At 39.1% G+C, this 14,938-nt stretch overlaps 1 protein-coding gene across 7 annotated transcripts in view; it reads right to left on the reverse strand.

The window, feature by feature from the left end:
* Positions 1-716: 716 nt before the first annotated feature.
* Positions 717-14,938, reverse strand: part of PAX2 (paired box 2) — an 81,423-nt gene continuing 67,201 nt past the window's right edge. For 2 of the 7 annotated variants that reach the window (XM_073585766.1, XM_073585770.1), the window contains 4 exons: positions 12,283-12,384; positions 11,681-11,779; positions 6,465-6,551; positions 717-5,114 (listed from right to left, as the gene is read on the reverse strand). In XM_073585766.1, coding sequence (XP_073441867.1) covers positions 4,993-5,114; positions 6,465-6,551; positions 11,681-11,779; positions 12,283-12,384 — 410 coding nt within the window. In that variant the 3' untranslated portion in view covers positions 717-4,992. Of the gene's footprint in view, positions 5,134-6,464; positions 6,552-11,680; positions 11,780-12,282; positions 12,385-14,938 lie in introns of all 7 variants that reach the window. The other 5 variants (XM_073585767.1, XM_073585771.1, XM_073585769.1 and 2 more) reach the window with 3 other exon arrangements.

Below are 14,938 nucleotides of genomic sequence, written 5' to 3' on the forward strand. Positions count from 1 at the left end.
AAGAACCACAGACATAAGCCGTAAGATTTCTATAAATCCCATCCATTCTGCTGGAACTTTAAGATGCTGAATTTTTGACGCAGCAAAAATACGCAGTCTCAAAAACTCACCAAAGGCTCATTGTGGGAACACAGTCTTAGGCTAGGCCAGGGTCACCCGGCCGCCGATTCTCTAATGCCAGAGAATCAGGCACATTAAGTTAACGACAATCAGCTCAAACTCCGTCAGAGTGTTATCTTACTGTGAACTGATTCAGTGCGTGAGGGAATCGCATCCCAGGTGCGGAGAAGATGGAGAACTTAATTTCTCCATCTTCTCTCTTGTTTCTGTCCGTGGATGTCAGACTGCACTCATAAACTTGCATGGGTGCGCATGATCCGATCATCGGATGCACCCTCAGCCTGCTGCGATGGGTTTCTCATCCTGAATTGGCACAGAGTAATATTGGTCAGAGTGCTATCTGCATAGCATAGCACTCAGCCATGTTATACGGTTATGTGAGCGAGCCCTAACACTACCATATCCTGCTTTTGGGTGTGCTATCCTTTATAATGCATTATTTTCACTGAAGAAGCACAATAACAAAACTTAGTTTAAATCTTACTTGCATTTTTGCCGTTGTGGCAAATTTAGGGCATAAACTGCAGTATAATATGAGTCTGATTAATTGATTTAAATGCTCTGAAAGAATAGGCCCACAAGACGACATAGAAAAGAATTTATTTATCATGTGCACGAAAAAAGTTAAACAACCGAAGCGATGATCAAAGCCAACTGGCTTTAGTCAAACACGTCCAATCAAATGTTGTAGCAGAGACGTATCTCGTGTACCCGAGTCAGAGAAGGCACACTGTTTTGCTTGCTGCTTACTGCAGTTGCATCATTGCATTAGTTCAATTTAAAAGTGTTGCCTGCCTAAACTGGAACCAATAGCACTTGTATTAGAAGATCATATCTACGAGCCAAGAAGTATGAATAGATTCATACTATTATTCGGAGGATTACCTATGAATATATAGTCTTTCTCCTAAATACATCTTCATCTCATTCAGAAGATTTTTTTTAATTTCGAATTGGGGCTTTTCCTTGACCATTGGATAGGGTTGAATGATAAAGCATGCAGATATTGTGTTTCTCCTGCTTTCAGTACAATAAAAGAATTCACAAGTTGGCCTTATTCCTTATAACACAAGCGTATAAAAAGAACACGGACCTGGAAATGGTACGGGGAACTAAGGTTGGGTGAGTTTACTGCTGACATTGTGGAACACTGATGACTTGCAGACATCAAATATCAAGTTTTTTGGATGTGTGATTAAAACCAGGATTGAAAGGAAGTGATGGGAGGAAGGAAGCAAGCAATGACAAGCACCAGCCAGGGCAACATGCAGAACAGTGTGTTTGCATAGTATTCTTTCGAATGCTTCTGTCGTGTAAAAATGAGGCAAAAATGAAGTCTTAGGCTTTTTTTTTGCAAAACCCGCAATACTTTAGCGAGTCACTAATGTTCATGCTGTGCTTTATTTGAAACGTAATTTTCCTTTTTTTTTCCAATGAGCACAAGAAGACTTGCAACATACAGACATTTTGTTGTTATCTACATGATGAAAGCTTCATTTAATAGCATGTGTAATGAAATGCGGATGAACTTATATACAAAGACAAAATATCCTTCACTTTACACACATCATCTTTCTACAAAGCAGCAATTGTTTTGTTTGGATGTAAAAGAAATTTAAATAATTGCCATTTTTTTTCAATTTGTTTCCGTAGAGTCCACTTGGGTTAAGTTGGATTCTACCATACAATAGTACCACATAGATTTAGTGTCAGCAACACACTCCATACATAATACTGTATACGCTTAATATAAATAAACAGGTAGGAGAACAAGAATGTTCTTAGATTTTCGAAAAATTTCAGCTTAAAAAAAAAATAAGAATTATGTTTTTGGATGCAGACCAGTAAACAAATGATAAGTTGGGGCTATTACAATCCAATTCTAATCAATGGCATCCCGAGCTTTGTTATGTATACAACAGAAATGATTTTATTTTTAGGAGGTTTTCTATTTTGATAATTAATACTGATGATTATCGATACAAAAGTCTTCTGTCTTTCTTCAGCATTGTCGTTCCTGTAGAAATTGTCAATAAAGAATATGTAGTCAACTAACTTGGCTGTCTGGAAGCATTTCGAAGGGATAGAACATCACTAATGGAGCAGCCATAATGAAAGATAGGCATGTAAAACAATAAATATTTGGTCAAAGAAACCAAAGGACAGTGTCTCAAAAAAAGCCCTTCCCCATTGGACCATCTTCAGATTCAATGTCACTTACCACTCTGCATTGAGCCATTCCTATTTTAATTCCTACCAGGAACTTGACTCAACTAACAACTTGGCGTTACGAGTGTATCTCTACGAGCTCTTAACACTGTTCAATCACTGTTGGCAGTGTAGGGACTCGCCCCTTTGACTAATAAATGAAAATGCCCAGTTGTCAATTTAATCATAAAAATATTGGAGGAATCAAAGATATCAGGAATTTTGAGTACGGGCAGCACTTATTGACAATATTTTAGAAAGATTTAACCTTATTTGGTCTCTTTGAGATTTCTTGTGGGCCATGTTACATATATGACCTCTATGAGATGGATATTAATAGGTCACAACATTCTATATCCTATCCCCACCCCTTTTCCTATTTGGCTGAGTCTATGTTTATTCGTTCTTGAGCTTTTACCTTTTATATACTTGAAAATATTTAACTCAAAGTTAAAGTATTATTATAAAACAATATTGGTTGACAACCTATAAATTAAATTGAACAGGGAGCCAGCATTACTTGATTGAGCATTATTTAGGACATATATATTTTGTATAGCCCATACATTGAGAGCAAAGTAATGCAGACAATAGAGAAAGTAGAGAAAGAAACATGAGGCACATCAAAGCAATTTCTGCCACTTTGTCCTAGGAATGGACCAGAACCTTCACCAATTATGTTACTGTACTACTCCTATATTCCAGCTCTTTGAGAAGACTAGCACTTATCCAGATTTTCATCCTCACCATGTAATATGCACACTAGCCATCTTGCTTGAGAAGACCACCCCATAAAAGACTACTTTTCAATGCAATAATGGGTTGTTGTCTCAAAAAAAAGTCTTTGTACTTGTAGTTAGACTAACATTTTCTGTGATAATATCTCCATCCTACATGATTATTCAACTGTCCTTTGTTTTCTTTGATCAAAACAAAAAAAGAAATCCTTCTGTTGAAGGCCAGCTCAACTTTTAAGATGGTCTACACATTGCAGAACATGGCAATATTAGTACCAAAGCAAAAAAATGATTTAGCTAGTTTTCCTATTTTTGCATGGTAAATGGATTTTGTACACTAAAAACTTTGACCACTTAAAGTGTGTCACCATGTATTTTTTTTAATATGGGGTCCATCAGGTATCAGGAGTTTCCATAAATGATTAGATATTCTTTTTCATGAATTTGCCTCTCTTAATTTCAAACATTAATGTGACCATTCAGAAAACCCCTTCATTTGAGTTGTTCCTCTTCCTGAAGAAACTTTTTACCATATCAATTAGTGTTTTGTATGCCGATTGAGTTAAGGACCAAACCTAACAAGCCTAGATTCAGGATGAAACTACATGGGACACCGTCTTACTTAAAATTAACATATTAATGTTCATTTTAAATATTAGTATTATAGATTTTTTTTTACCAGGAAATATGGAACGTGGTGGGGGCCATATTTTTTTCAGATGCATTGGATAGGCAGTAAAACAAAAAAAGTGCCTAAAACATTGAAAACTTGAAATATGAGTAAAGATGATATATCTTGAATTTATAAATGGAGTATTTTAGGATTAAAATCAATGGCAATGCAAACTATATGTAAACCACAAATCTAGGTTGTAAGTGCCATTAAGTTTTAAATAAAATGGTTGAATTTACAAAGTCATATGTTGTATTTTACTTTTTTTTTCCCACAATGATTTTATGGTAAAGGGAGGTAACAGGATCCCTTGACATTGTACTCCGACACACTAGTGCAAACAAAACAAAAAAAGAGGAAATATTATTTCAAGAACTGCCTTCTTTACATATTCCTATGACATTCGCTTCCATTTTCAGCATTTTTTGTTTTTATGTTTTTTTATATAAAAAAGTCTATTGTAATTTGTACAGACCTTCATGATAAAGCATAAAAACAGTGTATTTTATATATATATTTATATATTCATATATTTTAATTTTTTTTTCTCTAAGTCAGTTGACTTTAAAATGTCCTCCAGTCTTCTCTGAGATGATTGTTTTGTTTTTTGTTTTTTTAATTTTCCATTTTTTTGTTCACTGGTATGGTGTCCATATGGAGTTTCATGACATGCCACGCACAATGAATGGAGTGTGAGAGACAGGCATCCAATCCAAGGCAGAAAGGAAAAGAGGGGTTAGTTCTGAAATTCCCAAGAGAAATCACTAATGAAACACTTTTTTTATTCCTACAGTCTCCTGATTGCTAATTGCTTCATAATGATTGCGTCAGATCTCTTCTGTCCTCTGTGGATCTTTCCAATGGTATGCATTTAGATGGGAAATATTTGAGAATATCTTTCTCCTTTGATTCATTTTCTGGCTTACACAAACTTGCTGCCATCTACTTCTGTTTTTCCAAATAACATTGGTTTTCGGAGTCCTACAAAAAAATGTCTTCTTTGCATTGCTGAATTGAGCATAATAACACTGGCTAATATGTTAAAATGTTGCTGCATTAAGGTCCCAGAGTCCACAGTATAAATTAATTTATGGGCCTTTCCTCTGCAACAAAAGAGGTCCAGTGTCAGGTATGTGGATAAAGTAAGAACAGGGAGGTGGGTGGTAGACAGAAGCCCCTGAATAGTCAGTAGTTGTAGATGAGTGATTGTAGGAGGCATGGCATGAGACACTCCTCTTCCCAAGATGATGATGTTCACACAGGTACAATATGGAGGCCTAAGTTCTCGCCATGTAGTTTCATATGGTTTCCATGGTAACTAGTGGCGGTCATAGGCAGTGGCAGCAGTGGGAGGTGCGGAGCCCCTGGATGTGGCACTATAATAATAAGGGGAACCTGAAAGTTAACACAGGAGAAGAATGGACTGGTTGAAAGGACAACAAGCAAACAAAACAAAGACAAACACAACAAAAATACACTTTATACTTTCCAAATATTCCCCATTCTTATGGTCTCTTTACGCGTACCGAACAGCGGTACTAAATAACCGTCATAAAGTAAACCTTTACCGATTGGCGGTTTAATATCCTGTTTTGCACAGACGTTACGCGCATGGCACCATCTGTAATTGATCGCTCAGTGCACATAGGCGGTCATTGTTCCTGGCAGAGCAAGTCCTGTTTACACAGGCACTGTCCTCCAAGAATAATGATTTATCTCAAGCCTGTTTAAATTCATGATTATCATGAAACGAGTGTTCCTAGAAATGCTCATTTACAATAATCATAGGGTAAATGCACCTATAATGCGAAAATGTATCTCCAAGATAGTAGTTAGCAACACGCAACAGTGTATGATAGGCACAGGGTTAACACACTCACTGTACAAACATATAGCCTATGGAAGGTGGAACCAAAGTCTTTTAATGAAACAAAGTTGTTCTGTCCTGGAATAACAATTTTATCAGAATCAATTGTACTCGGGGAGTATGCTAAAATGTAACTGCACTGAGTTTGGTTTGGGTACATTTAAACATATGAGAGTATGAATTACTTTCCAAACTTTCTTTCCCACCATTTTCACGAGGAAATTAGAATACGATAATTGAACACCAGATTTTATTCTTGCCTTTGAATAGATTTCCTTATGAATCATTTCATGCCCAAAGACTAAAATTGCTATTAAAGCAGATTTCACAACACAAATTGCATACTTTATTAAACAGATCTATTAGATCTGATTAGATTGGTGTATTTACTTTAGCCATCCATGTTAGAATGGCTTTGTAATCCTGATATTAAGATGAGTCCAGCTATAGAGCGAAATGAGTCAAGGTGTATTCAGCATCTGCACACCCAACCTCACTGACAGCTGCAGTTTGTACTGAGCAGTGTGAGATCTCAGAGGCAGAAGGGGCATTCAGGAGCTGTTAATCAGGTTATGTGTGTAGATATTTAGTTAAGCTATACCAAAGGATTATACAGCCACCATAACATACATTTTCAAAATAAATAAAGCTTCATTACCAGGTCTAAGGGATGTATATAATGATATATGCAGTTTGCATTGTAGAATCTGGTAACAGGTCCAATTTGATAACTATTTTAAAGTTACGTTGTTAATTTTCGTATTCAATGTAATAAAGCTGTATATAATACTGGGACAACCAATTTGCAAAAGCATTGAATATTAAAATGCTATATCCCTGCTTTTAGATCATTACTCACTTAGTAATGCTGGATTGCTAAACCTCCATGCTTCATTGTATGTTGTGTATTGATGATGGCTGTAGGGATTTCCAGAAAATTCACTTCCTAGAAAGACAAAATATGAAATGTTTATTAATTTTAAGTCCCTACTATGTAGCCATAATATGTAGACAAAATGTAGATATTTATTTGTATAGACCAATAATCATGATCTTAGGTCCCAGTGGTTTCATTGGTTAAGGGTTCACAAATATTAGTTTAGCCTAACTCATTAATGCATCCAGTACATTTTTTTAACTTATAGTTCTGTGTTGTTTATCATATTTAATACTAAAGGTAGCAGAATGCGAGGCATAGAACTAGATATGTAAGACGAGTGCAAAATAATAATATACATCAGTAATCCAAATCATCACTGGCTACACTATGTGACCTCTTGACAAAACTAGGTGCGAAATGCACCTGGGATGCAGATTTCCTGACTGCTGAGGTTACCTATGCCACTGTTCACATTTACTTGTAACCTATCTTTATTTGATGTTTCATTTATACTCAGTTTTAGGTATTTTTTCAGCATAGTTTCTTAAATATCCTCTTCTGGGCCAAAACTTTCATAGGTATCCATTTGCAATATCATAGCTGTATTTTATATATAGTCTATTGCTGCTGCTTGTGTACTTACTCCCAGTTTACATTCTTGTGCTCTAATTATTATATGTATGGTTTTAAATATTGTTCAAATGAAATTACACTATGTTATTGTTTGCATTAGTATGCCTTGCACTCCTTCTATATAGGTTTTTTATGTATCTACACTTCTTAGTACAACTAATGAATAGGCTATATGAATATATTGAGGCTTGGCAAAGCTTTAGGAATATCACCAAGGAAGGAATAAAGATTGATGCTAGTGTATAACATGGCTCAAAATGTCATTGAGATATTGTTTCATTCCTACAAGGATGTAAACCGATTGCTGTTTCTCCTAATAGTATATCTAACATTGATCTGATATCATGAGCCCATTATGTTACAAATATATAAATATATATACAGAGCAGGTCCCATTAGTTTATTTTAGCACTACTGGATATTAGACATACGAAGGATGTGTACAGAACAGTAAAAGTTACATGTGTTTATAGGTGTGCGCAGGGGGTGGAAGCAGAATAGCAGTTAGTGGGAAGTGGTTATTGACGAGAAGTGAAAGCATGCATACAGGAGGATAATGAGTTTTGAGCTCAACTGTGACCAAAAGGGACTGAGCTATCTCTTTTCCTGATCACTAATGAAACAAGTGTAATTTCCTCATCAGCATTGAATTTTATTTCCATACTCCCCTCTCTGTTCACCTGGCCGCTAGCCCTTTCCAGCAGTTCACTGCACCAACCTGGACTCCTTCTTCTTTAAGTCATACAGTAATGTCTCAAACAAATACTCTTGTATATTAGGGAGTGGAGCATTAGGGGTGAAATATATGTGTCTGTTCTACAGCTTTATGCGGTGTCATTTAATGGAGCATTCACTCTTATTTGTGTTATATAACTCAGAATAAATAAACATAGGCATTAATGCATTGTCAAACCTATGCCTAGGAGAAATAGCCCTTTGTCCGTCAGATCAATACGCAGTATCTATAAATATGCTCAGTAAGAAAGTACTGAACCATTAGTTCTTGTTATACTCCTGTCTGTAAATGAGAAATAAGATGCTTGTAATGGCAGATGACTCTTTTTCTTACACTTCAGCAATTCAAACAGGAACATACAATCATGAGAAAAACTAAGTACACACTCTTTGAATTCTACGATTTTATATATCAGGGAATGAAAAGAAAATTGTTCCTTTAAATTAGTTAAATGCAACCTTAGATGGGCCATATCACGTGACAATTAACACAGTGTCAGTATTTAATTAGCAAAAACTTGGCCAAAATGCGGAAGCAGTGAGGGAACAGTTAAAGAAGTTGTCCACTGCATGGACAACTTCTTCTCATACCCCTCACTTGGCCCCCACAAAATAATAAAGCTTAGACTCCCATGCCAGCGCCGTTCCTGATGTGTTGGCACTTGCTCTCCTTGGGGCTCTTGTGCTGTGTTGTGACACATGACACTGGCGCCCAGTCAGTGCTGGCGCCACTGTCCCCACTTTTGTATGAATTCAGCATGAAGAGGAAGCCAGGGATCAACTGCGGCCTGGGCTTCCTCTTCATGTTCGATTCATCTAAAGGTGGTGACAGCGATGCCAGCGCTGATTGGGTGCCAGCATCACATGTCACAACACCGCACAAGAGCTTCAGGACCACGAGTGCTGACACCGCGGGAATGGCGCTGTCATGGGAGGTGAGTACAGATTTTATTATTTTATCAGGGGCAAACATTTTGATCAAAAATGGGTTGTCCTAGTAGTGGACAGACCCTTTAAGTACACCCTTACTACTATCTTTGAATTTTGAAAAGCTAAGCAGCAGCCAGGTCCTGTGTGACCACATCTCTAAAAGCAGAAGTTTTGGTAGTTGCTGGTCTGGATCATTCAAGCATGGGTTCACAATGACAAGGAAAAAGACACAAGCAATGATCTTAGAAAAGCAATTGTTGCTGTCCCTCAATCTGGGAAGGCTTGTAAGGCCATTTACAAACAATTTGGAGTCCATCAGTGAGGAAGACTATTAGCATGTGGAATCTTCCCAAGACTGGATGTCTCAGCAAATTTACCCCAAGGGAAGACTGTACAGTCCTCACAGAAATTGTTAAAAACCCAGAGTCACAGCTCAGACTTTAAAGACCTCAGTTAGCATGTTAAATGTTTAGAACTGAGCATAATCTAACTAACTTGAGATTGTCTGGTGACCAGGATGTCGTCATAATATCAGGTCACCATGGCTATGATTGGGACCATGCAATGACGATTGGGGGTCTCCAATCCAAGGGCAGAGGAGCTTTCTTCTCTCTGCCTGCTCTCTAAATGCTGTGATCACACCAATTGCAGTATTTAGTGGGTTAAAGTGGCAAGAGCAGTGCAGGCACCACTACTGGCACTAAGAGCCGGGTGTCAGCTGTCAGAGTTAGCCAACACCTGGCGGCGATTGACTGCCCACATCCCCCTGTGTGCAGGTGATCGCCATGACGTACATATGCTGCATTGGTTGGGAAATCCTTCCCGACCATGACATATATGTACTGCAAATGTTGGGAAAACATTAAGGGGTCAATGTTGAAATTTAGGATTGATTCCTCCAATAGTTGACACCATAGTTCCTGTTCTCTTCCTCACTGGAGAAGCTATTTTCATATATAAAAAGAACATGGCATATGAATACGTTTGCAACATTGTATCTGCTCAAGCCACAAGACTTGTGGAGTAATGTTCATCTGTCACCCTAGCAACGTGAGACACTTTTTCTATAGATACAGGGCCCAATTCATAATTCGCGATTGACTTGTAGTATTGACTGACATTTTTTGCGCCAAACTCTTCAAAATGTTGAATTCATTATATGAATTTAAAATTTAAAATCCACTTTAATGATGTCCTTAACCAGGTTTTATGACATTTAAGCACTAAAAGATCCACATTTGTCGTAAAATGTGCCAAATTGCAACTTCTACCAGAAACCCTATTTCAGGAAGGAACAGGAGTGAGATCCACTAAAAAAATGCTACATTTGATAAAAGACACATTTCTTGAATCTATCTGAAACATATGAATAATCAAACTTGTCAAGGAAAATTTTAAAAAAATGACTACTTAAAAAATGGATCAAAATGTAAAGAGAAAAAAGTATAAATTCTGAAGCGCTAATAAAGAACATATATTATTCTATAAAAAATCGAGAAACGACAATAATAAATTGTGGCCATAGTGTTATTACATGAGTGATCTTCTTAAATACTTCTTTCCCATATTGTGCTTGTCATATGCCTTTTTGAAGTATCTTTTCTACAGGCATTTCTTTGTATTGTTTGGCCCCTTTTCTAGTGTATTTAAGCTTTTTAGCAACCCTTCCTCCATATGTCTCTTTCTACTGGATAAATAAATGCAGCTGCTTCAAAATGTGCTGTATCTCTGAAACTTAAAATAGAAAAGCTTTGGCATTTTTGTCTTCTACTCATTCTGGTGGATCGTCGCTTCGTTCCTTTGGATCTTCTGCTTCCTAAGATGTCCATCAAATTGGTTTGGCCTAGCTGCCAACCACATCCATAATACCACTTTGACCAGACAAGACCAAAGTGGAGATGTTTGGTTATAATGTCCTGTGCTGAATTTGGTGAAAAGCAAACACAGATTATCAATAACTACACCTCATACCAACTGTCAAGCATGGTGGAGGAATGGTGGTGATGTCAGCCACAGAACCTGTGCAACTTACAGTCATTGAGTACAGTCCAAGTTTTGTACAGTCAAATGTAAGGCTATGTATCCGAAAGCTAAATTGGGTTGAAACTTGTCATGCAACAAGACAGTGATACTAAGAACACTAGCAAATCTACATCAAAATAGCTGAAAAAGAAAAGAATCAAGTTGTTGCACTGGCCCAGTCAAAGTCCAGACTTCATCTTGAAATACTGTGGCAGGACTTTGAACAAGCTGTGCATAAATTAATGCCCACAAAACTCAGTGAACTTAAGTAATGTTTTAAAGAAGAGTTGGCCAAGATTTTTCCAGAATGATAGGAGACTGCTAAATTCATACATTAATTGCTTCAAAGATACTGATTCATGGGGATTATATACATTTTCACCCACTGCTTCTACATTGTGGGCTAGATTTTTAAAAATAAATAATGATACAATGCAATTTGTCAAGTGCTGTTCATCTGAGGTTGTATTTAAATAATTTTAAGACCTTCAAAAAGCATTTTTTATGATGTTCTGATATGTAAAGTCGTAGAATTTAAATAGGGTGTACTTAGTTTTTCTCATTAATTAAGGTTTATATTATGGTACACTTATTATATTACTAAATGTTAGCTATTTTGCAAATAAAAAGACATTTTCTAAAACCTGTGATGTTCTCCAAATGCTGAAAGAAAAACTTAGCTCTTCCATAAGTGAATATACACTATACTTAAGGCTAGAAGTGGACAACAACAATTGAGAAAGGAGGAGATAATGATAAAAAAATTGTCACATTTAGTTTTGATTATATTGGTAGTAGAATCATAATTAAAAAACAATGTAAGAAGGACATAAGTAGAAGACATGACATAGATATGCACAATGTGCTAGACTCACCACTCCCAGTCCTGCAGTGAAACAGACAAGGTTTAGAGCTGGACAGACATGAACAGCACTCCACAGGTTGGACCGAATGGTGGACCGAAACGTTGGTGCCTGTCAATGCAGTGATAATGAGATGCTTCTTCCCTGTCAATGTCCTGTGGAGTGCTGCGTACTATGTGTGTCAAGCGCTAAGAGTACCTAGTGATATACTATGAGAGGGGAAGGGATTTAATCTCCCATTAATTGTAAAAAATAGCTTCAGCCTGGTGAAAGCATTCCATTTACAGTACTATGGCCCATTGCCTTCTCTGCTCAGTGGTTCCTCTGGTTGAGTGACTTAACAGCAACCAGAAATATTGGCTCTCAGAGACCTTTTAGAGCAATCATTATATAATCAACAAATACCGTTCCCCTCAATAAGTATGTATTTGTGTGCTTACGTGTCAGTAGTTCTTAACTGGTACTTTCTTCCCAAAAATGTATACGTATTAAAGGTAGTGTATATCATTCTAAAGGTGAAGTAGCTAATTATAAAATGTAGAATTCTCAAATATATAGCATTTATGGCTTAATACTGATCTTTAAAATTAAACTGCAATATAATATTGACTTACCAGGTACCATTCCAGCCAGTGTTGAGGTTGGGTAGCTGCCTTGTCCCGTTGGAGGAACATGAGGAGGGTAACCAGGCAAGGTTGTACTTGACATGTCTCGACCTATGAACACACAAACAATTTTTTTTTCAGATCCGGAAAAAAACTTGGTTTGAAGCAAAAATTAAATTATTACACAGCTGGCAAAAAATACACACAAAGTTGGGTGAAAGAATGTTAGAGCGGTGGCTCAAAGCGCTTTAGTAAATTTTCTATATTCCTGTATAAGATTCCATTATGAACTTAATATTCTATATTAAAAAGGCAAAAGTAGCTGATAAATATTATGCATTAACTTGATATTGGAATAACTAACCTATGGTTTACATGTTGAGAATTTAGATTTGGTCAGATTTGATACTATTGAATCCAAAAGTAAATCCTTTATTTGGTGCATGCTAAGTACAATCCTCCTGAATGATATAGGATTTTCTATCACATAGTGTGGTGTTAGATATAGGAAAGAGACGAGAAAATAGCACACAATCCATAACCAGTGCCAGTCATCTGTAAATATCCGCAACCTAATCAGGCATAACAACTTGGAAGCAATGTCAATGTTGCCGAGTTTCTTTAATCCCAGATAAGACCGCTCTATTGCCAGCCAACTTCCAATAAATACTAGCCATGGTAATTAGTCTATAAACAGAAGTTAGCAGAACTGAAGCTATATGACTCATCTTATAGAACTTTATGGTTGACTTATACTTGGTTATCATTGGCAGGCAAATCCTGCAGGAAAGCTCAGCTCAGGAAGTCAGGGGTATTTCAATGTTCTTGATCACTTCACTGGACCCAGTGAACCCTACATTCCTACAGACGTCTGGATTACTGGTTTACAAGATTATAAATTATCTCTCTTTTACCTAGGTCATTATAATCAAATTATTAAAGTGCATAGACTATGACCAAAATCATCTAAATCCCATGTTACATGTGTTGCGCCCCTGAGGGTTCAGTCGCCACAGAGGTACTGCACCTCCTCCTGAGGTGTGGTACCCCACTATCCAGGTAAGGTGGAGACACCTGACCACACTCCAACACTCACATCCCTCACGCACACCAGTAGTGTAGCAGAGCAACCTTTGTGGCTCCCTGCTTGGAACACGAAGAGTGCTGGGAGGTGGGTGGAGCTTAGACTGCACAAGAGAGCAGGAGAATATTAGGAAAAGGTCAGTCTGTGAGAGAAGATCCCCTGAGAGGGATGGAGTGAAGGAAGTGCTGCAGCAGACTCCTTTGACCTGGAGCTGCTGGCACAGGAAAGAGCCATAAAAAGCCTGATTCTTCAGAAAGAAGTTAGTTTAGTATGGAACATAAGGAGAAGAAGAGAACTAAGGACTAGGGTCAGAGCAGAGCCCTTCCTCAACTTTATCCCCATCACACTACCCCTTTTACATTGACCGCCTGAGGCCACGGACCGGGTCACCGCCACTGTGACATCTCCCATTGTAATCAACGGCCCAGCACCGAGCATCCCACGGCCTCTGGGGGCGAGTCAATTTTGATGTCACGAACAGGATGACGAAGCCCTGTACCACCGGGTCCTGTGTGCTGAAGATTTATTACATTGGATACTGCTGAAAATGTGCAAAATAACCAAAATGATAGACTGTAAAATGGACTCTCAAAATGGCCGCCGATGCAGTGAAGAAGGGCGTGACAGCATGGGTGGCCCTAAGAAAAGAGCACGAACTGTCCTGGGCCTCCCCTTCCTGAACTTCTATGCAACAGCAACATGGCCCACCCCCAGAGGGGTTCGTATACTGGCCTGGTATGGAGGAAGAGGAAGAAGGCGCCGCCCCAGGAAGGAGGAGCAAAGCCCTGTGGCGGGAAGGGAGCCCAGAGAGAAGAGAGAACGCCAGGACACCATGATGGAAGAAGGACGGAGGCCTGAAGAGCGCGAGGAAGAGGAGCCTGCCTTCCCCGGCGCACCAGTCAAAGGCTCCGGCCCTGCTTCTGTGACGGACCGTCATCAGCTGCAGGAAGAAATCGCCATGCTGAACCGCAGTCTGCGGCTGAAGCAGGAAGTGCTGCAGACCCTGGATCGGCAGCGCACCCAGGAGGTGCCTGCAGAAACGGTACCTCCACCACCGGTACCCGCCGCTGCTGCACCAGTTCTCCCCCAGGCAGCACCTGTGAAACCCGCAGCTGCTGCTATGCCATCAGCAGCGCCTGTCACCACCTCCCCGTGGCTCACGCCACTGGGCGCAGCCTGCCAGGAGGAGTTACCTAAGGACCAGGGAGCTGAATGTGAGGTTAGTGACTGTGATCTTGCCTGGACCTGACGTGGCTGCGCAGGTCACACCGGAGGCCTCAGCAGACCCTGAACCAGCATCTGATCCACTCTAGTCGCCACCAGCTGACCAGGCAGCTCCAGCAACCACCGCTGCTACCGGCTGCCATCCAGTGTCTGCACCGGAGCTGGAACACCATCAGGAAGCGTCAGGTATGACCGCCGCCCCTGCAGCTGGGGAGACCTCAGAGTTCCCGTCCGCTCCAACGTCCGGGCAGGTCGTGCTTGACCTAGTCTGGGACCGGGATACTAGTCCCTGGGGGGAAACACCCGAACCCCTGGCAGTGGTGCCCCTGTCCACTGTGGGCAGAGGCTGGTTCCAAG

This window comes from Dendrobates tinctorius, unplaced genomic scaffold (genome assembly GCF_039654945.1).
Source record: "Dendrobates tinctorius isolate UK_male_01 unplaced genomic scaffold, ASM3965494v1 ptg000089l, whole genome shotgun sequence".
In the NCBI taxonomy this organism is placed as follows: Eukaryota; Metazoa; Chordata; class Amphibia; order Anura; family Dendrobatidae; genus Dendrobates; species Dendrobates tinctorius.